This window comes from Wickerhamiella sorbophila, assembly GCF_002251995.1.
Source record: "Wickerhamiella sorbophila strain DS02 chromosome Unknown contig1, whole genome shotgun sequence".
NCBI classification, from domain to species: domain Eukaryota; kingdom Fungi; phylum Ascomycota; class Dipodascomycetes; order Dipodascales; family Trichomonascaceae; genus Wickerhamiella; species Wickerhamiella sorbophila.
The window spans coordinates 885,159-912,500 of NW_020193984.1; the positions used below are offsets into that span (position 1 = coordinate 885,159).

Here is a 27,342-nt window from a genome sequence, read left to right on the forward strand (position 1 = left end):
TTCACGCATTATGTATTTTTTTCTAGACATTACTCCAAACCAGGCTCAACATTCTCCCACCAGTCTTTGCCCTCGCGAGTGGCAGAGATGACACCCTTACGAATAACAAAGTCACCGAATGGTTCGCTATCTTTGCGCTCCAACGACCAAGACTTGAACAAAGGCAAAAGAGTTTCAAGAATTTCCTCCTCCTTCAAAGACGAGCGGTAGAGCTTGTTCAAACGTTCACCGACGTGGCCACCTCCCAGATACAAGTTGTAGGCACCATAAGCCTTTCCGACCAAAGCAACCTCAGCCAACCAAGGACGAGCACAACCATTAGGGCAACCAGTCATGCGCATTGTGACAGAATCATGACGAAGACCATACTCTTCCAGAGCGGACTCAAGCTTGGTAACAAGAACCGGAAGGTAACGCTCACTTTCAGCCATAGCCAACCCACAAGTGGGGAACGCAACACAAGCAGCAGAAGAAAGACGGAGACCACTGAATGCCAGATTGTCGAGCTTGTATTTCACAAGCAGTTTATCAATGATGGGTTTTTGCTCATCAGAGATGTTGGCAACAAGGATGTGCTGGTTAGCAGTGAGGCGGAATTCAGCCTTGGAACCCTGCATAACCTTGGCAATCTCGCGGAAACCAGCCCGGAACTGCAGTTCAGGAGTATCTTCAACACGCCCGTTCTCAACAAAGGTAGTAAAGTGATTGAAGCCCTCCTCATCACGAACCCAACCGTAGGTATCTACATTGGTCTTGAAAGTAGGGTGTTGACGAGCAGGCTCCAGAGGGTAACCCAAGTACTTCTCGACCTCGGCTTTGAAACCCTCAGGTGTCATATCATCAACAGTGTACTTTAGGCGAGCATGCTTTCGGTTTGTACGGTCACCGTTATCACGCTGAACAAGCATGACCTTCTCACAGACTTCCGTGATCTTTTCGCGGGAAGCGTAGCCAATGAGCGAACCAGTACGGGGGTAAGTTTTCTTGTTGTTGTGAGTAGTACCCATGCCACCACCAACCAGAACGTTGAAGCCGGTGACAGTCTTATCATCATTATCAACAATGGCAATGAGGCCGATATCATGGCCGTAAACATCGACATCGTTGTATGGGGGAACAGCAACATTGATCTTGAACTTCCGCGGGAGATAAACATTGCCGTAGAGAGGCTCAACGTCCTCTATGGCACTTTGGCTAACCAACTGCTTCTTGGGCTTCTTGGTACAGCCGTCCTTGCGGTTATCCCAGGCCTCTGCAAAGCCTGGTCCATCAGAGGCATCTTCACCCTCGAGCCAAATCTCGTAGTAAGCGGTGGTGCGAGGCAATAAATGTTCGGAGATCTCATTACAAACTTCATAGACCTGGCGATGGACAGCAGCGTTATGAGGAGTAGCAGCAGCAACAACATTGCGGTCTACATCACCGCAAGCAGCGACGGTATCCATAAGAACAGCATTCATGCCTCGAATAGCTGGCTTGAGATCCTCCTTAATGACGCCATGAAGCTGGAAAGTACCACGGGTGGTGATCTTGAAAGTACCATTGCCACGAGAATCAGAGAGCTCGTCAATCTTGAGCCACTGTTCAGGAGTGGCGACACAGCCAGGTAAACGTACACGAACCATGAAAGAGTATGCAGGCTCCAGGCCACGGGCCTTGCGCTCATCACGAACGTCACGATCATCCTGCATGTAGATACCATGGAATTTGGTTAATTGCTGATCATCAGCGCTGATAGCTCCAGTAGACTTGTCCTTAAGACCCTCGGCGATGGTACCGCGAAGATAATTGGATCCAAGCTTAATATCCTCGTTTGTGCGCGGAGCAGGCTCATCTTCACCTTGCACATTAGCGACACCAAGAGCCTCCCAGAGCTTGGCCTCCCAATCATTATAGCCAGTTGCCCATCCATCGGCATCCTGGTCATCACCCTGACCAAGCTCAACCAGCTCTTGGGCACCCAACATTTTGGTTAAGCGATTCCAAAGATCATGCGAGGGCTTGTTATAGTAGAGTTTGTCTTCTTTGCGGGGCCAGTACTGACTGTCACCCATACCAAAAACGCCTACCTTCACGTTTGAAAGGTCCAAATCACTGCCGCCCTTGAGCTGCTCCCAAAGTTCACGACCGTTTTGAGGGAACTCACCCTGACCAGCAGTGGAAGTGATGAAAACAACATTGGTCTCCTTGGCAAGATCATCAGCCTCGATATCGTCGAAAGCAGCGACGCTAGCCTTGAGGCCACGGCCCTTAGCACGGCGAGCCAGACGACGACCAACCATCTCAGCCTGACCACCGTCCGAAGCGAACAAAACAAGTACGGGTGGACCACTCAAACCAGCAAGAAGCTTATCATAAGCCTCACGTGCGCTTTTCAGTTGCTCACGGCGGACATTGGCACTATAACTGGCTTGCAAATCACGAGCAATCTGGGGCGTCTTGTTGGCAAGTAAGGTAAGCTTATTCTCACGAGCCAAAAAGTCCTCAAGATTCTTGCGAATTGTGAAAGAGTCAAGCTTAAAAGCATCAGTGTCGTTGCGAGGATCATATCGATACAATGGCCAGTATCCAGTATCGACAGCACGCTTAGTCTCTTTAAGAACTGCCAAAGGATCCGTCTTTCCCTCATGAGGCAGATATGCAACAACAATAGATGGACCATTGAAAGAGGCTGCTTCCAAGAAAGCCTGGAGGAGTTGTGTGTAAGATGCGTAAATAGCAACAGAAGCGACGTAGACGTTGCCAAAGCTCATAGCATAAAGGCCGATGTCCTTCTTGCGTTGACGCGACGTAATAACTGCGGACTGAGGTTTTGAATCGATGACAAGCATGTTGATGTTTTTTCTGGATGCCAAAACATGATGAACACCAGAAGTACCGAAATCGTAGGACCAGGTATCGCTACCCACCAGCCAAGGGGTGGCAGGAGTAATCTGGCTCTTGTACTCGGCCAGCTCAGCAGAGTTTTGAAGAGGTTCAATCACAGCAACACTGTTATCACCCAAAGCCCATTTAGAGATAGAGGATACAATTTCCTGGCTGAACTTTCCAGCTTTGGCGTCGGCTAGAAGCTTATGTTTGACTTCGGCGTGCTCTTTCTCCGACGCGAGGAAAGCACCAAAGCCATACTCTGGAACGGTATCCAGGCCAGTGGTAGCTTCTTTTGTCATATTAAGCAAATCGACGTTGGGGAAGAGCTGTTTCAAAACTTTGAAATAAGCAGTCTCGGAGGCGATAGCAGCAGCGACGGAAGAGGAGTTGTCACTTTCGGTAGTCTGGCCAAGAGGAGAGCCAATCAACAGGCCCTGTTCAGAATTACCAGCCTCGAGGTTGCCGATGATATCAGAAAGTGCAGGGACCGCACCAAGACGGAAAGTAGCGATATGGTCGAAAGCAGCCAACGACGTTGCGGGTGCAGTAAGGATATCCTGTGCGATTGGAAGAAAAGCAGTAGTGGGGTTTGCAATCTGCTCACAAAGGGCCAACCTAGAGACTGATTTGGGCAATTCTGCAAGAAGCTGTGCGGCGTCGAACGGCTGATAAACGCGGATATAAAGGGCACCAACCTGGGAGGTATTAGCAACCGCTTCGGCTAAAGCCTGGGTACTTCCAAGAACAACCAGAGCATTCTTTGCGTTGGCATCACCGCGGTATTCATATGCCGCGAGCCCCGCAACGGAGAGAGCCTTTCCGATGGCGGTGGAGGGTGTCTCCAGTACCGGCTCCTTTGGGTCCTCGCTGGTTTCAGGGTCGACATCAGATGTAGCAATTGCGGCAAGAGAGGCACCTATGGCTTCAGGAGACCAGCGGATTGGTACTGCACGCTCTACATTTTCGTAAAAATGGACCACTGGCTTGCCCAAGAGCCGAGCGACCAAATGGGCGGCCAAGGCAGTATCCTGAGCATCTTCAGGACCGAAACTTTGCAAAAAGACAAATCCAGAGTGGCGCAAAGCAGAAATGTAGCCGTAATCTGTGCCAACGACTGTGTGGAAGACTACAGGCTTTGCGGAAAGAGCGCCAAAGCTGGTGAGGCCATTGAACAGTCCAGAAACTGGAGTGAGAAGAGCCGCAGTTTCGCCGTCCTCGAGAGGAAACTCATCGAGGTATGCCGCTACCTCGCCCACCGGATCGTTTTGTGCCGAAAGTGAGGTGATTTTCTCATTAGGCTCCGCAAGGGACCTGACCGAGAAAACCTTTTGGGCCACACTCGTGACAATTTGCTCGACAGCATGGTTTGAATTTGCCACTTCCACTGATGACATTGTTTTCTAGAGGTGGAGGCAAAGTTCAATTATTGCAGCAGCGCTTTCAGCAAGTTTTCAAGAGTCATCGGTCTCTGCACATTTAATACCTACGCATACCCCAGTCACGTGATGTGACATCAATCGCTTGCACCATAGTGGAATCTCCAGAGGCGGTTTGCAGGGAGCTGCAAAGGTCGAGCGGCGATGTGACGAAGCCTAGAAATGTTTGTTTAGTTACTAGAGTGCTATTTGGCTGCTGCTCTCGTATTTTTACTGGCTGCTCCCCCGAAATTTCGCCCTGTCCCACCGGAAGATTCGTATCCGGGTGCATTCTCGTGCAGGGCTCTGCGTTCACCCAAGGCCCAGTCAAAGGCTTTGCTTAGCGATCATGCAGTCTCGTGAAAAAGTCGTGAAAAAGTCCCGGACGTGGTTTTGGCTAGGCGAAAAAATTACAAAATACATAGTTATGTCGTACCCCCGGTAAAGGCAAAGCTTCATGTAACAATCCACAGCACCAGTTGAGGCACACTCGATCTAGGCCACATGATAGAAGGGTAAAAGAGTGTGCACAAAAGCCACCAAGTGTCTTCTGCCTATTTCGTACCCTCACAATAAGTGGCCATGAACAATTAAAGATCGAAAACTTCGGGAGCCGCCGATTTGTCACCCCCTCCCGCCCAGGGCAGAGCCAACCAATTTTTTTTCTGGCAGGCCAACCTCCCAGCTTACCCTGCCTCAACTACCAATCACATTCTCACTAATCGTTTACTAGCTTACCATCACCAAATGCTTGCCAGATCGAGACTGGCAGCGCGGCAGGCGCTGCGGACGTTTTCCACGACTCCGTTCCGTGCAGCAGAGGTCACACTGACTGTAGATGGTCGTGAGGTCTCTATTGAAGCAGGCTCGGCCCTCATCCAGGCCATTGAAAAGGCCGGTGTCCAGGTGCCCAGATACTGCTACCACGAAAAACTAGCTATTGCTGGTAACTGTCGTATGTGTCTTGTTGACTTGGAGCGTGCCCCCAAGCCGGTTGCGTCGTGCGCGTTCCCCGTGGCTCCGGGCCAAGTTGTACGCACCGACACCGAGCGGGTTAAAAAGGCCCGTGAGGGTGTTACCGAGATGATTCTGGCGAACCATCCCCTGGACTGCCCCGTCTGTGACCAGGGTGGTGAGTGCGACTTGCAGGAGCAAACTCTGCGCTATGGTTCTGATCGCGGCCGGTTCCACGAGATCGCCGGAAAGCGCGCGGTGGAGGACAAGGACATCGGTCCTCTCATCAAGACATCTATGAACCGCTGCATCCAGTGCACTCGTTGCGTTCGTTTTGCCAACGATATTGCTGGCGCCCCCGAGCTCGGTACCACCGGTCGTGGTAACGACATGCAAATCGGTACCTATTTGTCCCGCAACCTCAACTCTGAGATGTCTGGTAATGTCATCGATTTGTGTCCCGTTGGTGCTCTGACAAACAAGCCATATGCTTTCAAGGCCCGTCCCTGGGAGCTTAAAAAGACTGAGTCTATTGACGTTCTTGACGCTGTTGGCTCGAATATCCGGGTCGACTCTCGCGGTCAGTCCGTTTTGCGAGTTCTTCCCCGCCTTAACGACGACGTCAATGAGGAATGGATTTCCGACAAGACGCGTTTCGCCGTTGACGGTTTGAACACTCAGCGCCTTACCGTTCCTCTGATCAAGGAGGAGGGTGTTTTCAAGCAGGCGTCTTGGGAGGACGTGCTGTTGTTGATTCAGTCAAAATTCGAGCAGCTGCAGCCTAAGGAGAACGAGTTCAAGGCTGTCATTGGTGATCTCGTGGACGTTGAGTCCACAGTCGCCCTTAAAGACTTGGCCAACCGTCTCGGTTCTGAAAACTTGGCTCACGACTTTGCTGAGGGTGACAAGCCGCTGGCTGCTGTTACTGACTTCCGCTCAAACTACCTTTTCAATGCTACTATTGACGGTATTGAGAGCGCCGATGTTATTCTTCTTGTCGGCACCAACCCTCGTCTGGAGGCTGCCGTTATGAATGCCCGTATCCGCAAGCACTGGCTCGACAACGAGGTCCGCATTGGTCTGGTTGGCCCCGACTTCAACTCCACCTTTGAGTACGAGGCCCTCGGATCTGATGCTACAAGCTTAACCAAGGCTTTGAAGGGCGACTTTGGAAAGGCTCTCAAAGCCGCCAAGCGTCCCTTGATCATTGCCGGTTCTGGCATTGCTGAGAGCGGTGACGCTGCGGTTATTTACAAAGCTCTGGGTGAGTTCGCATCTGCCAACAAGAATGTCATCAACGAAGAGTGGAATGGTTTGTCCGTTCTTCAGCGTGCTGCCTCGCGTGCCGGTGCTTATGACGTTGGTTTTGCTGTCCCCAACGCTGAGGTCGCTGCCACCACCCCCAAGATTGTTTATTTGCTCGGTGCTGATGAGATCAAGTCCAAGGACCTGCCCAAGGACGCCTTCGTCATCTACCAGGGCCACAATGGTGATGTTGGTGCGCCTCTTGCCGACGTTATTTTGCCCGGTGCTGCATACACCGAAAAGAATGCCATCTACGTCAACACTGAGGGCCGTGCTCAAGCTACCCGCGCCGCCGTTGCACCTCCTGGTGCTGCCCGTGAGGACTGGAAGATCATCAAGGCTCTCAGCGACGTCCTTAGCGTTCCTCTGCCCTATGAAAACATCGTGGAGTTGCGCGACCGCATTTCCGAGATTGCTCCTAACTTGCTTTCTTTGGACGCTTTGGAGCCCTCCGTCTTGGGCGAGTTGGCCGCTAAGCAGCTGGGTGCGCTCAGTGCCTCTTCTACCAAGGCTCCTCTGCGCAGCGTTGTTGACAACTTCTACCTCACAAACTCCGTTGCACGTTCGTCTCCAACCATGGCCAAGTCCTCTGCCGCTTTCCAGCTCTAGAAAGCAGTATATAATATAAACTATGCACTTGACTCGTAACCCGCTTTATTAATCACCACTCACCATGTTGGGCCTTCTGGCGATGTTGGGCTGGATATCTACGGCAGCATGCTATGCTGTTGATGGTTATGTGGCTAATTTACGGCCCGAATGGGTTTCTGGTGTCACTGTGAGGCTGGAAGATGTGCTAACTGGGCAGCAGGACCTGCAATACATCACCGCGGGAGGCAACTTCACTTTCCACAACATACAGGCAGGCCAGTACCTCGTTACTGTGGACTCGCCTATTGTTTCGTACGATTATCGCTACAAATTAACCATCTCCGAGGAGGGATTGTTAGCCAACAAGCTTCTGTATGGCCACGCGCTAACCGACGTCGGTCCGTCTGACGCTTACCCACTAGCGTTTACTGGATATAAGAAGCACCAAACAGTTGTACAGCGGCCTGGGTTCAGTTTCTGGGCCTTGATTAAGCAACCTATGGTGTTTATGGGTCTCATTACGATGCTGTTAATGGAAGGAATGCCCCTTTTGGTGTCTTCGCTGGATGAAGAGACTCTGGAACAGGTCAGGCAATCGGGTGGAAGTATCGAAGCTGCCAAGAAAATCGCAGAAAAGCATTCTAAATAAATTAAGGTAGGTTATACTTTTTAGAAGGACCCAGAGCTCCTTCGGTTGAAGACTCTTGCAGTTCAACGTACAGTTGTCTGTTTGAAGCAGACTCTGTGGGCAGCTCCGGTTCCGACTCTGAATCAGGCTCGTATTTGGGCTCGTCATCTTTTTCAGGCTCCGGCTGGGGCTGTTCTTCTTGTTCGGGTTCCAGATCAGACTCGGACTGTTCAGACTCGCTGTCGAGATTCATCTCGCCCCAATGTTCATGCTTCGTAGCAGTGGGAAGGCCTATTTTCTCTTGTGTCTTTGCCCATGGTGGCTCATCATGCGGTCCTAGTCCTAGTGCTCCTCTCAGTCGGTCAGACAGCACGCCTGGTGTGAACTGATCAAAATTAACGTCTGCCGCTTGTTGCTTGGAGGGGTCGTATACTGATCCAAAGCTTGAGAGTCTTGGCTTCTGCTGAAATTTGAAGAACGCGGCATGCAATTTCCGGAAATCAACATCGAGCTTTCCTAGTTTGGGCTGGACACGCTGCCGGCTCTTTTGCGTGAGCGTTTCTTGCTCGTCTTCGTAGACGTCTCGTAAATCCATGATTCCTGTATCTGAAATATTCTGGGGAAGCCTGTAGGCTGGTCGACGGTAAAATCGTGACTTGAAAAACGAACTTTGCCATGTAGGGGGCACTTGAACGACCCCCGGAGCGCTTTTCAATTGGATCAGGAACAGCGGATCTTTGGCGTCAGCGTCCCACAATTGTACAAGCTCTGGCCGCCCGGTGTGTTCCTTCAAAGTGGCCAGAGAGATTTTTGTTCTTCGTTTTTTGCTAGGAACCTCTTCAACCGTCTCCTGTTCAAATTTCACCGGGGCTTGATCTTTATCTTGAGCGGTGAACCTGGCGGCAATTCGCTGGAATTCCGGGTTGTCACCCAACTCGAGAGGCTCAAAAACAGCCTCCACCTCGTTAGCAAGCATTGTGCCTTTAGATTGAGCAGCTATAGCTCGAATCGTCTGGGGCTTTTTCCGAACTCGCCTCTTCGCCGGCATTAGTAACTTGATAGATACATTCAATCCTTTAGTCTATTAACTATTTGATCCAATCGAGAATTCAAATCGCTCTCGTAGGAGGCCAGTATCTCTTGCATTCTGTCAACTTGAGACTCAATGTCGCGGGCGATCTGAGTCACACCGGCACTTGGAGCAGGGCTTTTAGGGCTCATTCCTACTGACACCGGACGGTTCCGGACCGGTGTTCGAGGCTCCAGAGAGCCCTCTGCGTTACTGGACTTGGATAGCGGCTCAATTTTGCCTCCATTCTGGATTTCGGGCTCCTCAATGGCCAGGTTACCTGGTGAGCCCACCTCGCTCGACATACTCTAATGACAAATGGTATGTCAACACGCTAGGAACCTGGCGCCATTTCGAAAATATCACACTGATCTCGATTCCTTTGTGAGATACTCTTTTGCTTCACAAGCCAACCAAACTAGTTACCTTTTCCGAGGTACTTTGTTTGAATATACCACCAAAGCCGTTCTAGCAAAGGCCCTTGGCCAGTATGGTCTTGGTGATTTAACGAAAGTTGGCGGAGCAGCCGATAATGGAATTGACTTGTTGGGTTCTTGGCACAGTGCTTCAGCTGAATTCAATGTGCTTGTACAATGTAAATCCTCACAAACAAAAGTGGCACCGAGGATATGGCGAGAATTGGCTGGGACGCAATTGCGCTTGAACCAAGCGCAGTCCCTGCCTTGGCTTTCGATTCTTGCTAGTCCAAGTGTAATGACCCCCAAGGCTCTCGCGGCATTTTGCGCTGTAGATGTTCCCTTCATGCATTGCCGGATCCGCCAGCCGCCTATTTTGTACAACTCTCGAGAAGGTGAGGCAAAATGTGAGCCTTCAGTCTCGGATTTATTAACTGTTTGCGTAAACAGACCTGCAAAAGACTTATTTCGAAAGTATTCTATCAACTCTGACCTATTTTGTACCTGAGGGTCGTCTGGGACTTTTTGTCATGGAACAAACTATTTCCTTGGAGCAAACAAATGCTCTCAGGATATCTCTCGGGCTCCGTCCGATCCTGACCGAGAAGGCTGCTGAGATTGATGATGTTAAAGCGTGGAAGCAGCGGGAAAAAGATGCCGAAAAGGCGGCTGCTGCTATTTCTACACAAGCCAAAATTGAAGAAATGGAGAACCGGATCCGCCATCATAAAGCGACGAGAGTCGAACCAAAAGCATCGAATTTGAACTGGTTGGCTAAAGTAAAAGCGGTCAACTCAATCGCCCAATCGGAATCAGAGCCTGAGTCGAGCCCCAGCGTACCTCCAGAGCCAGTACCAGAAACGATACCAACAGCCAAGCCTATTCCAAAAACCAAAAGCGCACCTAAGCAGCCAGAGACCGAACCACTTTCAATATCCAATGACAGATTCGAGGGTACTTTCGACCCACTAGAGAAAGAGGATCGACCTGTAATACAAACCGAGTCTGATTTCAAAAAAGTGAAATTCAAAACAAAGAAAAGAAAGTCTCTCAATAAAAGAGTTGTTGACGAGGAAGATTATAAATTACCCTCTACGTTTTCAATTGATGATGAAGAAGAAGATTTGCACCAAATTCTGGGTCAGAACAGAAAGAACAAGCTAAAGATCCAAGCCCCCGAGGAAATCGCGAAACTAGTCACAGAAGAATCAACGACTGATACACCATCCAAAGAAGGAATTATTATCAGTAGTACAACTGATTTTCTTTTTTCAATGCGTAAAAGACTAGAAGAACCTCCAGCTCCTGCTGTAGAACCGGTCGTCGAGACCTTCGAGGAACCCGCTGTTATTGAAGAAACTGAACTCGAAAATGAACTCGTATCCAACGGTTTAGCTGCCACTTTGAGTTTGTTGAAAAGTAAAGGCGTTGTCAAGCCCGAAAATGATCGCAAAAAACGCAAGAACAAAGAATGGCTGCAAAAAGTCGCAACACAGCGTCTTCAACGTGATTTTGAACTGCGACAACAACAGGAATCCATTGACCATCTGCCTTCTAAAAAACGGTCTGAATATCTTGAAGCCCAAGATAAACAAAACGCCAAAGAAGAACTTGAACTTGCAAGACGGCAATTCGAGGATTACCAACCTGTTGTTGAACTCGAGCACCGCGACGACCAAGGGAATTTGTTGGACCCGAAACAAGCATTCAAACACCTATCGCATAAGTTCCATGGTAATTCCGAAGGGCGTAAACGTGCCATGAAACGGAAAAGTCATGCAGATGCTACAAAAAAGGAAATAGCGAAACCGCTGTTCGATTAGTCCCACTGCATGAATGGCATTAAATACGGTGGAGTAAATAAATTACCATCCTAATTAACTTATTCACTATAATGACTGAAGATTCGACTGTGAACTCAATTCGCCGCGTACTGTCGTTGCCGTTTCGTCGCCCGTCCCGGACCAGAAAAGCTTCCGATGGAAACTCCTGGTTGAAGCGGGCGAGCAGCAGTGTCCATACTAGCACGGTTAGCAGCATGAAATCAGGAACAAAACTAAACACAGCCACCGGTACCTTTGGGGCACTTGACCAAACGTGGCATGACTGGATTGAAATGTACCAGAAAGGCACCCAAAACTTGAGCAACATCGCCCGTCCTGTCTGCTTCAACGGGTACGGCCATATGTCTCCGCCAGAATCAGCTAACGAGGCAGAACGCCTTCAGGCTGTTGCACGATTGATTGACCGCCGAGAAATAGTCAAGCAAAAAGAGTGGTTTGACTCTATGCTTCGGCCGATTATGGCCCAACATCGTCTGAGCTGCGCATGTATCTCGATCGTTGATGCGAATTGCCAATATGTGTGCTTTCAGATTGGTTTAGGCTCTGAAATCAGAATTATTTCCAGAAAATTGTCAATTGACGGCCATGCACTTTTATCTAAAGACCACTTTGCCCTGCTCGATGCTAGCTCGGATTGGAGAACCCAATTCAACCCCCTGGTTCATGGACCACCTTTTCTGAAGTTTTACGCAGGTGTTCCGCTGATTTCAAATTCAAATGGTACAGCAGTTGGTGTTTTGTCCATGTTCGATCCCTACCTTCGGACTCAGGTCCCCCGTGGACTAATACAAGCATTGCAATTTGCCGCTGAAAAAGTAATGGAACATATCGAAGTCAACGCAGAGCTTCCTAGGCCTAGAATCGATTGGCCAGCTACTTCAGATCCAAGAGAAAGTACAACCGACCTGGAGTCTCAGACGGATACGCCTCTTACGGTCGACGGTGATAGCGGAGTCCCTGACTTTTGTTTGACACACACGAAGCCGGGAATGGCATCCTGCTTCCAGCCTCTTGGCGGCCAGGTTGTTTTACAGCCGTATCAAGTGTTTGAGTCTTTGTTAAAGTGTCGCAGTTTCCGTCAAGCGTTTGTCAAAGCATGTCACATCACCGCTAGAACACTTGGGCTCGATGTTGTATATGTTGTTGAAATTCGCGCCCGAAGCCGCTATTTAGTTGATGAACAAGTGTTTACTACTTTCAAAAATGCTCATCACGAGGACGAAAGCGCAGCCTTCGAGCGACTGCCCAAACGGCTGGTTAAAAAGCAAATCCAAATCCGAAAAGTTGGAAGCAACAGTGGTGTTTATGAGCCTGAACTTGACAAAAAAGTACTGCTCTCGGCCTTGAGTTCCAAGTTTGGTCTCAAGTACACCGCCAACTGTTTTCAGGACTGTGAGGGCAGTGCGGAATACCCTAGTGTTTTATTGATTCCCTTTCGCAGGACCCCAGCCACCGTTGTTAACAAGTCCAACGCAGTCAATTCGCCGTCATCGTGTACAAGTATGACCGATGATGAGTTCACTTTCGAAGAGACTAAACCACAGCCAGAAACAAATGTTACAGATAATGTTGTATATGTGCGTTGGGGAGGGTTCATTATGTGCAGTTTCTCATCAGCATCTTGCACTTTCTCTCCTGGAGATGTTGCTTTTATGAAAAAAGTTGTCAAAGCACTGGAAAATATCCTCTTGTGTCAACAAGAAAAGGGCCTCGCGGATAGCCCTGCACTGTCGAAATAGATTAAAAAAAAGGTATAGTTATAAACTTAATTTTCTAGATAATGTACACAATGACCATCGAATTAGAGCAGGAGCGCAGCGGGGACAACGGCGAAAAGAGCAGCCAAGGGACCAACTGCCTGAGCAGCATTAGCAGCCTTGCTGGAGGCAGAAGCCTGGGAGGTGGTTTCAGCGGCAGTCAAAGTGGGAGTGGCGGTCTTGGGGCCAGTAGTCTTGGGGGCTGCAGAGGAAACCGAAGTGCTGGTTTCGTCTGCAGAGGAAGCAGCCTCAGAAGAGCTGGCCGCAGCGGAGCTGCTCTTAGCTTCGGTGCTGGAGACAACACTAGAGGAGTTTGAGGCGCTGGAGCTCTGCATGCTGGAAGAAGCAGCAGTAGAAGAGTTAGCAGCGCTCGAAGAAGGAGCAACGGAGGAAGAAGAGTGGCTGGAAGTAAGAATGCCTGAGAGAATGCCACCAGAGGTGTCGGAGGAAGTGTCGTTACCGCTGTTGCTGTTAGCCTTGGAGCCCAGAGGGTTGGTTCCGGTACCGTCGGTGCTGAGCAAAATAGTGGAGTTGTTGGTAATCTCAACATCGCTCTGGAGACCGGCTTTATTAGTGTAGACGTAGGCCTTGTTGCCGGTCTGAGTGGTGCCAGCGGGGGGGTCGTAGCAGTCGATCTCAACAGACTCAACATCAACATAATAGTAGCCAGGATCGCCCATGTTCCAGTTGATATCACCACCGGCCCACTGGCGAGTACCCTCGGGCTGGCTCGAGGCTCCACCAGGCCACAAACCGAACTGCACGCGAGCGGGAGTCTGAGGATAGGCGTAGGTGTTGGAAGTGGCATCATAAGTATCCTGCTTGTTGAGAGTGCGGACGGTCTGGCCGTCAATGATCCAGTTGATCTGGTCCTCTTGCCAGTCGATAGTGTAGGTGTGGAAATTGTCCATGGTGTTGCTGGAGACGGGGGTCTTCTGGCCCTTGGTGTAAACGAGAGCACCCTGCCAGTAGTAGTTGGTCTGGGCGGTGGTCATATCGGAGCCAACAAACTCGTAGTCGATCTCATCCTTGACGCTGGACAACAGGATCATGTCAGACACGACACCGGGACTGTAAGAAGTCTTGAATGTGATGGAAACCTTACCGTACCAGACGAGGTTGGAGGAAGAGATAGCAGTGCCGCCGGTGTTGGGGAACATCTGAGCACGCAGGACACCGTTTTCAGTGGTGATGTTGCCCAGGTAAGACCAGGGCATTTTTTCCGCATCACCCATGTAGTCGGCGTAAGGGGTAATCTGGTCGGTGGAGGTGAAGGTGGTCTTGCCGGACTGGCACACAGGCAGCGGCATACACGAATCGGTCGCGAAAGAGAATTTAGGGTCGCAACCGCCAAGGCAGACATAGCCATTACCGCAAGTGCCGTCGACCGAGCAGCATGGGTACTCCTCGGGACAGGCGGGCAGGTTATCACCACAGTTGGGGATATCAGCAGCAATGCTCATTGCATAAAGCGAAGCGAACGCGAGACTAGCAGCTAACTTCATGGTGTGTGTTACGAGAGTGTCCAGATAAGCGGCTGATAGTTTATATGTACGAAATCAGAGGGGGCATTGCGTGGGACTAAAAAGGGCTTCGGGCAGTAGGGTACGGTTAAGGGAACACGTAAACAACCGGCAGCTCCTTAGGAAAGGGAACGTCATGCAGCGCAATGGCGCCAAATAAAGTTTATTTTGCGAGCTTTACATGAGTACATGAATATTTGACGCGTAATCTGACCAAATGCGTCGAACAATGAAAACGTAAAAGGTTAATGTCTCTGAATGATGGCTGTGCAGGGTAGGGGCATCTGTGGTCAACGGACCCCCAACCCTGAAGGACTTCTAAAATCTTTTTCACCCGCCAGAGATCTTCATACTAAAAATAGTTAGCCGTACATTCCGTTGAGATTTATTAGCCGGAATCATTTTGTTTGAGTGCCGCCAGGCGTACGCATGCCCTGCGAGTTAATTTTTTCATGTCGCGAGCATTGAGTTGGTTTCTGCCGCCTTCCTAAACGAGCTAAAAGATTACATCACTCGCACCGCTATGCAATGCGATGTTGGCTCCCCCGCTGATTTCCAGCTTCCCAGCGGTCCCTGAGCTAATAATAACTAAGGTTTGCATTTGGTAGATCTGAGGATAAAAACCCTGTGGTTTACTATTTTAAGATTAAGCCTGATGACTTGCCGGCGTCTCCCCATGCATCGCTGGCTGCTTGACTGGCTTGGCCCGGTGAGCGGTGCGTAGTGGTGCCTCGGTCTGATCTGCTGACAGGACGATGGAGTCGCTGGAGGCTTTTTGAAGCCGCTGGGTTTGTTTAATATTACGAGTCCAAAAACATCTTTATAACTCGCTATCTGACAGCATATAGCTGGCTAGACAGTAATCCAGCATCCCACTACCCGGTTAGCCAATAAACGGCCAGGACCCGGCCTACATAAGCAATCAGGTGAGCAAGGGAAGGGAAGCGGAAGACTGGCCAATTAGCGTGAAAAATAAACTAACTACAAGCTTGGTAGTATTTAGTGGTGAGCATCCTTGGGGCCAAGGTAGTTAAGAGTATAGCAGCAGCCAGACTCCCAGTCGCGAGAGATCTTGCCCTCTTCGACCCTGAGCCAGTTGACCTCCTGGGAACCGGTAGGGAACCCAGTGCAACCAACGTAGCGAATGCGGTCATAGCTGTCGACGATAACGGGGTCGTCGGGAGTGCCCTTGCGCTCCTGGGTCAGAGGAGCCTCGTCGAAAACATCGATACCCTCAAGAGCACCGAGCAACTCGAGGCGTTCCAAACCAGTAGCGATCTCGAAAGAGGTAGGGAGCTGGCCAGGCTTGCCACCAGGGCCAAGAAGGGCGTCAGCGCCGGTAGCCTCCTCGAGCTTGAGCGAGGTCTTGAGGTCGCTTGGAGCAACATCCTTGCCGGCATGGCCACGAGCGATAGCAGACATAGACAAGGCACGACGGGTAGACGCAACAGTGGCACGACGCACACTAGAGACAACAGACTGCCGGAGAGCGTTCATTTTTAAATTATGATTTGTGGTGAGAAATCAACCATTATCTCATAGGTGGGAATATACCTGCTATAGTACCCTTGCCCTGGAATGCTCTGGTCAGGTGGTTGGTTCGCCCCAGGCAGCGGGTTTTTCTAACTTCTGATAGGGGTTAGTATATAGACTATAGCTGGACCTCGCGATGATAACCACTAACCATTGGGGATTTTAGTGTTAGATAAACGTCTGTTCCCCACCCGTAGTAGCTCTGAACTTGCAGCTTGCCCCCGAAGAACTCTGCATAGGACCGACTCAGAGGCAGGCCATACCCTAGTCCGGCAATGGTCGATCCGGAGTGGATTTCGAGCTCGCCAATTGGGTTTTCTTGGTCGTTCTCGAATGTTGTATAGGAGAAGTGGAAGATGTTTTTCTCGATCTCGGGCAGAATGCCTCCGCCGCGGTCTCTAAACCGAATGATAACTCCATTGCCCGTTGGAATCACCGTCACAACAATTGGATGCTTGGTAGCAGTATTATTTTCGCACACGGCTCTGAAAGAGTTCTTTAGCAGCTCGGTGCAAATATATTCCAGATGCACAGGAACGTAGGCAATTTTTACCTCCTCCCCTAACTCAAAAACAACGTCCGGCACAACGCCGTACTTGAGGTTGCAAATGTCGCCCACAACCTCAGCACATTGCTTGATGAGCGTGGCAGGGTTCAGATCAGTTTGAATTGACCCCACGAAATTAGGCCCGATCGGGTCGCTCAAAGCAATGTGGTGTTCGGCAAGAAGTCTAGCAGCCATTCGGCCTTGCAGATTCGCGTGCAAAACTTTGTCAATGTGGTCCGGCTTTAAGAACTTGCGTGCTTCGCTGAAGCCCTTGGCTAGGGTAGGAATTGTGTGCATGTGAGCGTCGACCAGCGACTCTAAAATAGCCACGATATTGCGGTTCTCCTCCAGGTTCCGAGGCGGGCTCATGGAATTCATCACTCGGAATGAACTGTAGTAAATATGATAAATCCGCGAGATATACGGGTTCAGCACCACCATATACGGTAGAGCTCGTAGAGCTTCCAGGCGTTGGGCTAGCGTCACAGTGATCTCGCCAATTGCTTCTCTAGCATTTGCTAGCAGTGCCTTTTCGGGAACAGGATTCATGTCCTTGAATCGCACCAGCCTGTGTAGCTGCAGCGGCCGTTTAGGCTCCATGGCTCGTTGTTGAATCAATAGCCCTGTGGCCATTTTCTCATCAATCGACTGATGGGCCTGATACCGCTCCTCAATAACTGCTGCACTGTCGGTAGAGTACTGTTTACATCTTAGCACGGTGCTCACTGGCCTTCGCGCCAGCATACGCACCAAAACCATGTTAAAGAGTCACGTAGATAAACACGGCCCAAGCTTGACAGGGCTTTGGGACATGGGGCTAGGTCAGATAACGGGTGTGGGGGAGAGGCTAGAGCAACAGATGATAGCGAGTAAAACGACTAGAGCAGATTAAAAGGAACAATTAGACTAAGGAAACTAAAAATAAATCGCCATGCGACCAGTGACTTTGCCATCACGGAGCTCGTCCATAATAGTGTTGACTTCCTCGAGCTTGCGAGGGGCAACCTTGGGCCGGACAACGCCGCTGCGGGCCAGCTCGAAGGCCTCTGCTAGGTCTAGTCGAGTTCCAACAACAGACCCTACAACCTCAATACCGCTCAAAACGACGTATGGGATGTTGAGCGGCAACTTGTCCTGGATCACCCCAACCAACACGGCTCGACCCAACGGACGGACGCAGTTGACGGCATTTTCGAATGCAATCAGCGAAGTGGCCGGCACGACCGCGGCATTAGCACCCAGCCCGTTAGTGACCTCTTTGATTTTGGCAACCGCATCCTCCTCCTTCGAATTGATCACGACGTCGGCACCGCAGCTTTTGGCAAAGTCGAGCTGTTTCTGCAATACATCCACAGCTATAACCTTGGCTCCAAAGGCGTTCTTGGCGTACTGTAGAGCAAGATTGCCCAGTCCACCCATACCGTAGATTGCAAGCCATTGGCCCGGTTTGATATTTGATACTTTGATTGCCTTGTAGCTAGTGACTCCGGCACAGCTAATCGAAGACGCTAGGCCCGAATCGAGACCATCAGGCACTTTAACCGCATAATTGGCCTTGACGTAGCACTCTTCGGCCATACCGCCGTCAGTAGTGTAGCCGGACATCTTGATATCAGGACAGACGTTCTCATTGCCAGACAAGCAATATTCGCAATGTCCGCATGCAGAGGCAAGCCAGGCCACTGAGGCCCTGTCTCCGGGGGCTAATGAAGTCACATCGGGGGCAACTTCCTCAACAATACCGATACCTTCATGGCCACCAACCGTGCCTTTGACTTCACCGAACTCGCCCTCCCGGATGTGCAAGTCCGTGTGGCAGACGCCGCAGCACTCCATCTTGAGTCGTGCTTCGCCCTGCTTCAACGGCCGGGACTGTTTTTCCACAATATCCATCCGCCCTTTGTCTCCGAAAACAGCTGCCTTGTAGCTGTGGAAGCGCAATGCCGAAGCGATCCCCGCTCTCAGCAGTCCTTGTTTAGCCACTGTTCTGAGCATTATGTTAGTAGGGCTGATTCGCTAGGGTCAGGTTAACTTATGATTCTGCAGGGAGCATGCATAGTGAGTAGATTTTAGTAAGGATCGTCAGGTCTGTTTACGGAGTCGTTGCGGCGGAGGCGGAGGCGGCAAATTGGAGCCGGCTAGAGCAACATTAGTCGCCGACGAGGGCCGTATTTTACTACTGCGAGGCGGTGGCGGTAAGGGTTTACCCCGGAGAGTTACGGGATAAGGTGGAGAAGGAAGTGGGCTGCGAGTGCGGCTTGGGCTAGGGCCTGGTGAATCTTCTTCCTCTGACGAGTGCTCACTGTCGCTGCCAAGACGAGATGCTTCTTCGGAACTTATGCTAACGCACGAGCCGTGGCGGCTCCATTGTAGCCATTCAATATTTAAACATCGTTCCGCTATTCGACGGGTTTCGCCCGAAGAAGACTCGGCTGAACTCCGGAGCACGCTGACAATGTCGCTTTGTTTGAATTTTTCCTCGAAAATGGTGGTGTTTTCTAGTAACACATGCAAAACCCGAAGGTACATTTGACGCAGGTCGTCAGCTTCGGTAGACAAGTCAGACAGCTCTCGCAGGAGCACCTCAACAAGCACCTTCAAGTCATTGGTGTAGATGAAGTTGAGGGTTTCGGGGGTCGTGAAAATATAGTACAGGAACTTGCAAACCAGCACCTTGGTGGGAGTTGAAGACGTTCTGTTGGCAAGTAAAACAATTTTTCCTCCCACGGCACGATATTTTAGCAGATTCGACTTTAAAACATTAACCACTTTGTTTTCGCGAACGGATTGCGCAGCATACTGTTCGTTCAATGCAAGCAATAATAAGAGAGTATCATCGTCTGCGTCCTCCGGGTCATCCTCGTTTTCACAAACGCGAAAATATAAATATTCAATCAAGTCATACGTCAAGGAGTGCAGATCAGACACAGGAAGGTTCTTGGTTATACACAGTCTGTACAAGATCCCTGTGTAAATTAGAGTCGTGCTCCTGTCGGTATGCCTGAACAACCAGAGCGTAGCCACGACCTGCGGGACTGCTCCACTTTCTGCGACCATTTGACCAACCGGGGCCGAGTATTGCTCAATATCCTTCAACACGATGGCCCCCAAACTGGCCATGTATTCCGAAGGTTGGTCAATTTTGGTGGTTAGCAACGCTACGAGTCGGCGCCGGCAATAGGTTGTATGGGCCTGCATAACATCGGATTCCAGGAATATATCAGCCCCCCTCAGTGCGTGCGCACACTTGAATCGACTTAGCGCCAAGGACTCAGCCAGGACGTCTAAATAAAGATCGATGATCTGGCCAACTTGCATCACGTCGGTCGTTTTCGTAGCCATTATGTCCTCCAAGTCGTCCCACACCGTCATCTTCTTGGCGGTTCAAAGCAGGTTCCAGCGTGCTTTGTCCAGCAAAATCGCGCTTTCAGGCCACTTTAAAAAAACGCTAATAAGTAAGCCAGAACGTCCAAGCTGGGTAAAATCATGGAGGGCGCAGCTTTAGACAAAGCGTATCATGCGATGAAGTCCGCAGACACCGCCACAATGAGCGGAGATTATACCAAAGCTGCTGGTCTACATGAGGAGGCCGCGAAATTTTTTGACAGTGCCGCGGAGGAGTCGCCCTCTAATCCTGCCACTAGAGTCTTGGTAGATATGGCCGAACAACAGCGACGCAGAGCGAAATATTTAGCAAGCGGTAAAGCCAAACAAGATGCGAAGAAAGTTGCAGCAGCAGTCGCGGCAATTGTGCCAAGTCAGAGCCAGATCACCAGCCAGATCACCAGCCAGCTTGCTGCGGCAAGAGTCCCCGCGGCTCAATTGAGTATGCCGGGAGGGCTACCTTCTGTTTCCTCCACTCCTTCTTCGCAAACAACAGCATTCTCGTCTGTCGCAAGCCTCCTGCCATCGGTAGAAGATGCGTTTAGCGATTTGCAGTCCAAAGCTGCCGCCGCTTATTCCCGTGCGTTCGATCAGGCACTTTTGGCAGCTAGAGGCACAGATCCCTCAGAAAGCTTTTACCTTGTCGGTACTCAAACAGGTCGTCCTACCGACCACGATATCCGGTCAATTGATTTGGGAGCACGAGTACATGCTCTTGAAGCCGCCAATCGAGCCCAGCAACAAGCGTTCAAAAGTGGCATCCAACGGCTCCAGCGAGAGCTAGCACTACGCGAGCAGAGACTCATCGATGAACATACAGAGGAAACGGACCGTTTGAGAGCCGAAAACGACCGGCTCAATGTCCAAATTATCAAACTCAAAAGCCGGTGGGACGACCTGAAAGAGAGCGCTAAAAAGAGATCATCTGCTAAAACTTAATATATTTATTCTAATTTTGTACGAATTCCAAGCATCATTTCCTCTTTAGCGATCAAATGGCCAATGGTCTCTACATGTTCAAGCAATTTGCCCGTATTGTAGCTCCACTCGTTAAGAACGTCATTTGTATCTTTTGTTTTGGCAAAGGAAACAATACGCTGGGGTCTGTTGATGCGAGCATATACCATACCACTAGTGACCAGCTTGGCCAAAATTTTTTCCGCCTCACTGGGCGTTAGATCAAGAAGCTCGGCAAGGCCAGCAATAGTAATCCGCGTGTAAAACTTGGCAATAACAAGAATATTGTGCTCAATAACACGCTGCCTAAGGTCTTGCCACCGCTGTGTGCTTGCGGCTCCAGACTCTGCGTCAGTTACATCAAACACCCAGAACGTCTTGAGCTTATCTCCGTACACCTCTTCAACCTTCGGCCAGCGGATAAGTTCAAGAGTAGTAAACATCCGAACAAGCTGTTCGTAAACAGGTAGCTGAGGAAGATCACTTTCTAATGCAAGTTTGTGCAGCAGATCATTGCGTAAATTGTCATGGGGCGCCAAAATCGCAAAGAGGACCATATTTGTCAACACTGTCTGTTTGCGCTTCTCATCGGCCTGGATGACAGGAGTATCATAGATGTGACGATAGTCCTGGCATGTTTCTAGATACTTGTTGTCATGCAAGGCGATTTCAACGCTTAGCTCGTAGTAGCGCAGTTTTTGGTCATGGACCTCTTCTTTGTCAAAATACCGGGGCAGGATTTTGCGGGAAACAATCGCTGCAAAAGTAAAATCACCCTTTTTGATGTAAAGCTCCATTTGCTTGAGAATGAACTCAGTCTTTTCCCGCATGTCCATCGACCCAAATGTCTCGACTTGCAACTCACCCAGCAGGTCTGCGGCAGCAGATATATCACCTTCATCCTCTTTGATCTGCGCCAGCATCCGCGTGACTCGAGCATGCTCCATTTCCAAGTAGATCTTGCCCTCGCAGATGGTTCTCACGTTATCGATCGTCTCGATTTTTGTGGCAAGACTCGGAGCGTCGTCGAGCCCGGCAATCACCTCCTGAATCAAACTCGCCACCGCAGTTTTCAACTGACCGTGCTTCTTACTCAAGAGTTGTACGGTCTCGTTCATCTGCTTCCAATCGCCGGCATTGCGGAGCACTTTGACAATTTCGCTGAGAACTCGTTTACTCGATGCCAGGTCACTCGCTTGTCGCACTTTTTTCTCGAGCGCTAACAGCTTTTCAACCGCATCTTGGCTATCTTTCAGTGATAAACTAGCAATCTCAGGCAACTCCTTATCAAGCGTCTGGCTATAATCCTTCTCAGCCTTGATGAACGCCTCGTCAGACATTGTGGTTTGTGATTGTGTAAGTCCCATTTCGCGATTTCTGGGAATTAGGCATTTGGTGTCCGGCTGAATATGGGGCTTCGAGAAAGCATAAAGTCGGGAATCTTAGATGTTTTGGGTGCTGTTGACGACGATGCGATAGATTTTTGCATGGCAAAAGCCAAAGATGCTGCCTCAGTGAAAGACCTCGAAAACTCTTTGGAAGAGCTTGGTTTAAAGACGCTGGCTCCAAAATTGTACAGCATTATGCATCCAGATTCTATATTCAAGAACAAAAATGTCCCAAAAATTCGTTATGATCGGTTACGAAAGGAAGTACAGATTTTTGAACAAGACATTGAGAAATATGGATGGGAGAACTTGTCCCAAAGAGAGCAAGAGGAGTTCACTATGAAAAAAGATATGCTTGCTTCCTTCAACCTAGAAAACGAATCATGGGAAGAGCAGCAACTAAACCGAGTCAAAAGAAAAGTCGAGGACAAACCCAAGCCCGAGCTCGAGCCAGAATCCGAAGACGAGAGTGGATATGAATACGACTCGGATCAAGCAATTGAGTTTGATGAAACAGAAACAATTCCTGAACAAGACGTTGAAGACGACTCCAAGCTACCTGTGATGTTACATCGCAAACAGCTGATGGACCTCGTCAAGCATAACCAAATCGTTATTGTTGCTGGAGAAACAGGATCTGGCAAAACTACAAAAATACCACAATTTTTGTACGAGGATGGATATGCAGAGCACGGAAAAATAGCATGCACACAGCCCCGTCGAATCGCGGCAATGTCAGTGGCTACACGCGTCGCTCAAGAGATGAACGTTAGGCTTGGAGGGAAAGTAGGCTACACAATCCGATTTGATGATAATACCAGCAAAGAAACTAGAATACAGTACATGACCGACGGCATGTTAATGCGAGAGTTCCTAACAGACTCTGAAATGTCCAAGTTCTCGGCTGTTATGATTGATGAGGCTCACGAGCGCACGCTGCAAACTGATGTTCTTCTTGCTTTGATCAGGGATATTTGTACGGTGCGACCAGAACTCAAAGTAATTATTTCATCGGCAACTATCAACTCCGACCGATTCTCTTCTTATTTTGGCCATGCCCCTGTCTACGTTGTTCCTGGTCGACGGTTCCCGGTTGATATCTTATATGTTAAACAACCTGAAGCGAACTATCTCCAGGCAGCCATAATGACAGTGTTTCAGATTCATTTGACTCAAGATTTAGGCGACATTCTCGTGTTTTTGCCAGGTCAAGAAGACATTGAGAATATGGCTGAGAGTTTACAGGAAACTAAACTACGACTCGGAAATAGCATCAAAGATCTACTGATCTGTCCTATCTATGCGAACCTTCCGTCAGAGCAACAGGCCCGAATTTTTGAACCAACGCCTAATGGAGCAAGAAAAGTTGTTTTGGCAACAAATATCGCTGAGACGAGTTTGACTATAGACGGCATTGTGTATGTCGTTGACCCTGGTCTGGTAAAAGAGAAAGAATACAACCCGAGGACAATGATGGAATCGCTAGTGACCAAAGAGTGCTCGCAAGCAAGCGCCAACCAAAGAGCTGGACGTGCAGGTCGCGTCTGTCCGGGAAAGTGTTTCCGTTTATACACAAGACAAGCTTATGAAGATCTGTTGCAACCCGAGTCGCGACCAGAAGTTTTGAGGGTCAACTTGGCCGCTATTGTACTTCTGTTGATGTCGTTTGGGGTTTCCAATGTCTTTGAGTTCCAACTCCTTGACATGCCGACCCCTGAAGCACTCGTAAAAGCCATGCAGACACTGTACCAGCTAGGTGCCGTAAATGGCGCTGGCAAGCTAACAAAGCTGGGTAGGCAAATGGCAGAGTTTCCAGCAGATCCAATGCTGGCGAAAGTTTTGATTGCTTCAGGCACATTGGGCTGCTCCGATGAGATAATTACCATCATAGCGATGGTCGGTGAGCTAGGCAACCTGTTTTACCGCCCACGAGGTAAAAAGGAGGAAGCTGATTTTGCTCACAATTCTCTCAGTCAACCTGAGGGTGATCATTTTACTTTACTTCAAGTGTGGTTCCAATGGTCCGCATCCAACTTCTCGTACCAATGGTGCCGCGATCATTTCGTCCAACACCGCACGATGAAAAGAGTGAGAGATGTTCGAAAACAGCTCTTCCGGCTTTGCGAAAGAGCAGGAATCATATCAGATGCTCAGGCCAATGATCCTAATGCAATTCAAAAGGCACTACTGGCAGGCTACTTCGCCTATACTGCACGGCTTTCTAAAAGCGGAGACTTCTACATAACCCAAGGAACTAAGCAGAGCGTCTGGATACACCCTTCTAGCTCCTTGCACTCCCGCAAACCACTGCCAAAATATGTGCTGTTCCACGAACTGGCACTGACGTCTAGAGAGTTTATGCGTGGCGTTTTGGTGGTCGAGCCAGAATGGATTCGCCAGGTCGCCCCGCATTATTTCAAGCAAGTCGAGGAAAGAAAAAGACCGGTCTTAAGATAAATACTTTTATTTCAAAGCCAAGTTCATAAACCGTTTGCGGCTGAAAGCCAACCAGTACTTTGAAGGCGGCTCCTGAGGGTCGCTATAAACACGCGCTAGCAGGCGACTAGCAAGCTCCTGGCGAAATTGCGAAAGGTAGGTTCGCAAAAACTCCGCATCGTTCCGGTCAGAAGGAGGAGTGTAAATGGAATTCAAAGGGAAGGCCGGCTCGCCTGGAATCGAGAAGTTGTCTGTAGCAATAACATTGAGCTGTTTGTTCGCCTCATTGAGCGAGGTGCTAGATTTAATTTTAGCCAAGCACTCGCTGATAAACAGAATTCCATAGATAAGTGTTCTATCTGCAGGGCCGAGAATCTCAAAGTTTCGGAAGAATGAGTTTACGCGGAACAAGTCCACGACCTCATCCAACACGTCGTAATCGTCCGTTGGATACGCTGGCCCTCTAACTCTGGTCCTCAACGGAAGCACAGCAAAGTTTCCAACTAGGCGAACGTCTGTATACTCGTTGAAATGTGAATGTTGCACAGGCATCGGTGAAGGTGGCAGGTTACTAAGCAGCTTGCTTAAATCGATTGGGTTTCGGTCGGGGGAGAGTCCGGAGACTTGGTAGAATGATCAGAAATGAAAAGAGAACAGTGAATTGTAAAGTTTCGAAAGATTTCAGCTGTTCATTAGGTATGTAGCTCAATCAGCTATATTACTCTCATTTTGCGTTCGAAAACACAATGATGCCCGCCGGGCCATCAGCTTGAATCTCAATGGGTTGAACGGTAGCTAATAAAAGGACTCAAAATTATGAAAAATACTCTGAATACTTTTTAGAACCGATCCCGATGAAGCTCTAGACCGATCTCGGTGCTTCGATAAGCTAACAATGTGCACCCGTTGCAATATACACCAAATTGCTCACTGTTTGGCTCCTCTATAAGCACTCTCATCAAAACCTCCTAGGCATCAACAGCGTAATGATAGGTCCGGTCATTATGTACGTGGTGCGTTGGCTGTGACTCGCGTAATGTGCTCGACTGCACTACAACAACTGACTCCTCGATGCTCAATGAAATGTAAAGAACTCTTTAGGCATTAAAAGCACTGAATGCTATAGCTTTTATTTGTTAACAATTTGTCTGGTTCCCCAAAAATTATTTTTTGTGCAGCGAAAAAGTTTGTAGAGTATCGTGAGGTATACGATCTAATTATGTGACGCATAGCCATGGGGGGTAAGACATGACTCAAACGATTGTCCTATCACGTTGAGCCGAAGCATGGCCTGTTGAGTATGATGAACTACTTGAATGCTTGCGTTATTTCTGACTTATAATCTCTCCAAACACAAAATATGACCACTCCTGTTGTGCAAATTGGGAGCGTTGAGACGTGGTTTTTGAACTGGATTTTGAGCTCCATAATCTCAACAGAAAACCTATGAATAACGAAGTTTATACACTGATCAATTCTTCTAGCATTAGATTATAGTATGGAAATTCAAAAGGCTGTAGATATCAGCTGCTCTACAGAAGTTCACAGGTGTGACCTTACCTTAGTTACACGGAGGGGTAAGAATTTGGCCGTGTCCACATATTGCATTTTTTGGGTATTATCCCACGATTACAAAAGTATGACTTCAATAATGCCAAAATGACCTTTATGAAAAGAAAATAAAAAAGCTTGAAAAAGCAAAAGATGAAATCGGAAACGGTCAGTCTGGTTTCTTTTCAAACGCAGCCGAGTTTGGTTGTGGAAAGAGTTGATTCGTTTAACGACGAAATCTCAAGCACAACCTTACAAAGGTGTTTACCTGAACGGTCTTTACAAGCACTGCGCTATATAAAGCACTGATGGGTTCTGTGGATTACTAGCCGATGGCAAGAATTTACAGGAAAACACTCGGGGGCATACTGCTACAGGTAGCCGGCTTTAGTCGTGATTTGTAGACAGAAACCTCCTCTCAAGTTATTGATGCTACGCTTTGCTTAGCGGACTATAACTGGGGAACTCAAAAAGGCAATTGGATGCAGTTGATGTGTTGGCAGTGTAACAACTGACAGTGCAGAGACTGGGTGGAAACACGAACTTTGAAAAACTATGTTTCTTCGGAAACTAGGCAGTCTCTCGACTGTTGAAGATAGTTATCTGGTTGATCCTGCCAGTAGTCATATGCTTGTCTCAAAGATTAAGCCATGCATGTCTAAGTATAAGCAATCTATACAGTGAAACTGCGAATGGCTCATTAAATCAGTTATCGTTTATTTGATAGTGCATTACTACATGGATAACCGTGGTAATTCTAGAGCTAATACATGCGTAAAATCCCGTCTGGGATGTATTTATTAGATAAAAAACCAATGTCTTCGGACTTTTTGGTGATTCATGATAACTTCTCGAAGCGCATTGCCTTTGTGCTGGCGCTGGTTCATTCAAATTTCTGCCCTATCAACTGTCGATGGTAGGATAGAGGCCTACCATGGTATCAACGGGTAACGGGGAATTAGGGTTCGATTCCGGAGAGGGAGCCTGAGAAACGGCTACCACATCCAAGGAAGGCAGCAGGCGCGCAAATTACCCAATCCTGACACGGGGAGGTAGTGACAATAAATAACGATACAGGGCCTTTGGTCTTGTAATTGGAATGAGAACAATTTAAACCACTTATCGAGGAACAATTGGAGGGCAAGTCTGGTGCCAGCAGCCGCGGTAATTCCA

The 27,342-nt window shown here is 49.1% G+C and overlaps 16 protein-coding genes across 16 annotated transcripts; 6 read left to right on the forward strand and 10 right to left on the reverse strand.

Moving 5' to 3' along the window:
- Positions 1-29: 29 nt before the first annotated feature.
- B9G98_00531 (Sulfite reductase [NADPH] subunit beta) lies at positions 30-4,265 on the reverse strand (the record flags this gene model as incomplete). Its single annotated transcript, XM_024807089.1, has 1 exon — positions 30-4,265. The coding sequence occupies one exon, from the start codon at positions 4,263-4,265 to the stop codon at positions 30-32; it is 4,236 nt and encodes a 1,411-aa protein (XP_024662857.1).
- A 768-nt stretch (positions 4,266-5,033) lies between these two features.
- B9G98_00532 (NADH-ubiquinone oxidoreductase subunit, mitochondrial) lies at positions 5,034-7,154 on the forward strand (the record flags this gene model as incomplete). The annotated part of the gene is made up of 1 exon (XM_024807090.1): positions 5,034-7,154. One exon carries the CDS (start codon positions 5,034-5,036, stop codon positions 7,152-7,154), a length of 2,121 nt encoding a protein of 706 aa, XP_024662858.1.
- A 64-nt stretch (positions 7,155-7,218) lies between these two features.
- Positions 7,219-7,785, forward strand: B9G98_00533 (ER membrane protein complex subunit 7; the record flags this gene model as incomplete). Its single annotated transcript, XM_024807091.1, has 1 exon — positions 7,219-7,785. The coding sequence occupies one exon, from the start codon at positions 7,219-7,221 to the stop codon at positions 7,783-7,785; it is 567 nt and encodes a 188-aa protein (XP_024662859.1).
- A 1-nt stretch (position 7,786) lies between these two features.
- B9G98_00534 (hypothetical protein) lies at positions 7,787-8,812 on the reverse strand (the record flags this gene model as incomplete). Its single annotated transcript, XM_024807092.1, has 1 exon — positions 7,787-8,812. The coding sequence occupies one exon, from the start codon at positions 8,810-8,812 to the stop codon at positions 7,787-7,789; it is 1,026 nt and encodes a 341-aa protein (XP_024662860.1).
- Positions 8,813-8,832: 20 nt separating this feature from the next.
- Positions 8,833-9,138, reverse strand: B9G98_00535 (hypothetical protein; the record flags this gene model as incomplete). Its single annotated transcript, XM_024807093.1, has 1 exon — positions 8,833-9,138. The coding sequence occupies one exon, from the start codon at positions 9,136-9,138 to the stop codon at positions 8,833-8,835; it is 306 nt and encodes a 101-aa protein (XP_024662861.1).
- Positions 9,139-9,779: 641 nt separating this feature from the next.
- B9G98_00536 (U4/U6.U5 tri-snRNP-associated protein snu66) lies at positions 9,780-11,072 on the forward strand (the record flags this gene model as incomplete). Its single annotated transcript, XM_024807094.1, has 1 exon — positions 9,780-11,072. One exon carries the CDS (start codon positions 9,780-9,782, stop codon positions 11,070-11,072), a length of 1,293 nt encoding a protein of 430 aa, XP_024662862.1.
- A 71-nt stretch (positions 11,073-11,143) lies between these two features.
- Positions 11,144-12,832, forward strand: B9G98_00537 (hypothetical protein; the record flags this gene model as incomplete). Its single annotated transcript, XM_024807095.1, has 1 exon — positions 11,144-12,832. The coding sequence occupies one exon, from the start codon at positions 11,144-11,146 to the stop codon at positions 12,830-12,832; it is 1,689 nt and encodes a 562-aa protein (XP_024662863.1).
- Positions 12,833-12,894: 62 nt separating this feature from the next.
- B9G98_00538 (putative glycosidase crf2) lies at positions 12,895-14,355 on the reverse strand (the record flags this gene model as incomplete). The annotated part of the gene is made up of 1 exon (XM_024807096.1): positions 12,895-14,355. One exon carries the CDS (start codon positions 14,353-14,355, stop codon positions 12,895-12,897), a length of 1,461 nt encoding a protein of 486 aa, XP_024662864.1.
- Positions 14,356-15,372: 1,017 nt separating this feature from the next.
- On the reverse strand, positions 15,373-15,870 carry B9G98_00539 (Cytochrome c oxidase subunit 4, mitochondrial; the record flags this gene model as incomplete). Its single annotated transcript, XM_024807097.1, has 1 exon — positions 15,373-15,870. The coding sequence occupies one exon, from the start codon at positions 15,868-15,870 to the stop codon at positions 15,373-15,375; it is 498 nt and encodes a 165-aa protein (XP_024662865.1).
- A 154-nt stretch (positions 15,871-16,024) lies between these two features.
- B9G98_00540 ([3-methyl-2-oxobutanoate dehydrogenase [lipoamide]] kinase, mitochondrial) lies at positions 16,025-17,212 on the reverse strand (the record flags this gene model as incomplete). Its single annotated transcript, XM_024807098.1, has 1 exon — positions 16,025-17,212. The coding sequence occupies one exon, from the start codon at positions 17,210-17,212 to the stop codon at positions 16,025-16,027; it is 1,188 nt and encodes a 395-aa protein (XP_024662866.1).
- Positions 17,213-17,368: 156 nt separating this feature from the next.
- Positions 17,369-18,448, reverse strand: B9G98_00541 (Alcohol dehydrogenase 1; the record flags this gene model as incomplete). Its single annotated transcript, XM_024807099.1, has 1 exon — positions 17,369-18,448. The coding sequence occupies one exon, from the start codon at positions 18,446-18,448 to the stop codon at positions 17,369-17,371; it is 1,080 nt and encodes a 359-aa protein (XP_024662867.1).
- An 87-nt stretch (positions 18,449-18,535) lies between these two features.
- Positions 18,536-19,825, reverse strand: B9G98_00542 (Protein dip1; the record flags this gene model as incomplete). The annotated part of the gene is made up of 1 exon (XM_024807100.1): positions 18,536-19,825. The coding sequence occupies one exon, from the start codon at positions 19,823-19,825 to the stop codon at positions 18,536-18,538; it is 1,290 nt and encodes a 429-aa protein (XP_024662868.1).
- A 114-nt stretch (positions 19,826-19,939) lies between these two features.
- Positions 19,940-20,776, forward strand: B9G98_00543 (hypothetical protein; the record flags this gene model as incomplete). Its single annotated transcript, XM_024807101.1, has 1 exon — positions 19,940-20,776. One exon carries the CDS (start codon positions 19,940-19,942, stop codon positions 20,774-20,776), a length of 837 nt encoding a protein of 278 aa, XP_024662869.1.
- A 5-nt stretch (positions 20,777-20,781) lies between these two features.
- B9G98_00544 (26S proteasome regulatory subunit RPN5) lies at positions 20,782-22,161 on the reverse strand (the record flags this gene model as incomplete). Its single annotated transcript, XM_024807102.1, has 1 exon — positions 20,782-22,161. The coding sequence occupies one exon, from the start codon at positions 22,159-22,161 to the stop codon at positions 20,782-20,784; it is 1,380 nt and encodes a 459-aa protein (XP_024662870.1).
- Positions 22,162-22,203: 42 nt separating this feature from the next.
- B9G98_00545 (Pre-mRNA-splicing factor ATP-dependent RNA helicase-like protein cdc28) lies at positions 22,204-24,639 on the forward strand (the record flags this gene model as incomplete). The annotated part of the gene is made up of 1 exon (XM_024807103.1): positions 22,204-24,639. The coding sequence occupies one exon, from the start codon at positions 22,204-22,206 to the stop codon at positions 24,637-24,639; it is 2,436 nt and encodes an 811-aa protein (XP_024662871.1).
- A 6-nt stretch (positions 24,640-24,645) lies between these two features.
- B9G98_00546 (Actin-related protein 2/3 complex subunit 3) lies at positions 24,646-25,170 on the reverse strand (the record flags this gene model as incomplete). Its single annotated transcript, XM_024807104.1, has 1 exon — positions 24,646-25,170. The coding sequence occupies one exon, from the start codon at positions 25,168-25,170 to the stop codon at positions 24,646-24,648; it is 525 nt and encodes a 174-aa protein (XP_024662872.1).
- Positions 25,171-27,342: the final 2,172 nt, after the last annotated feature.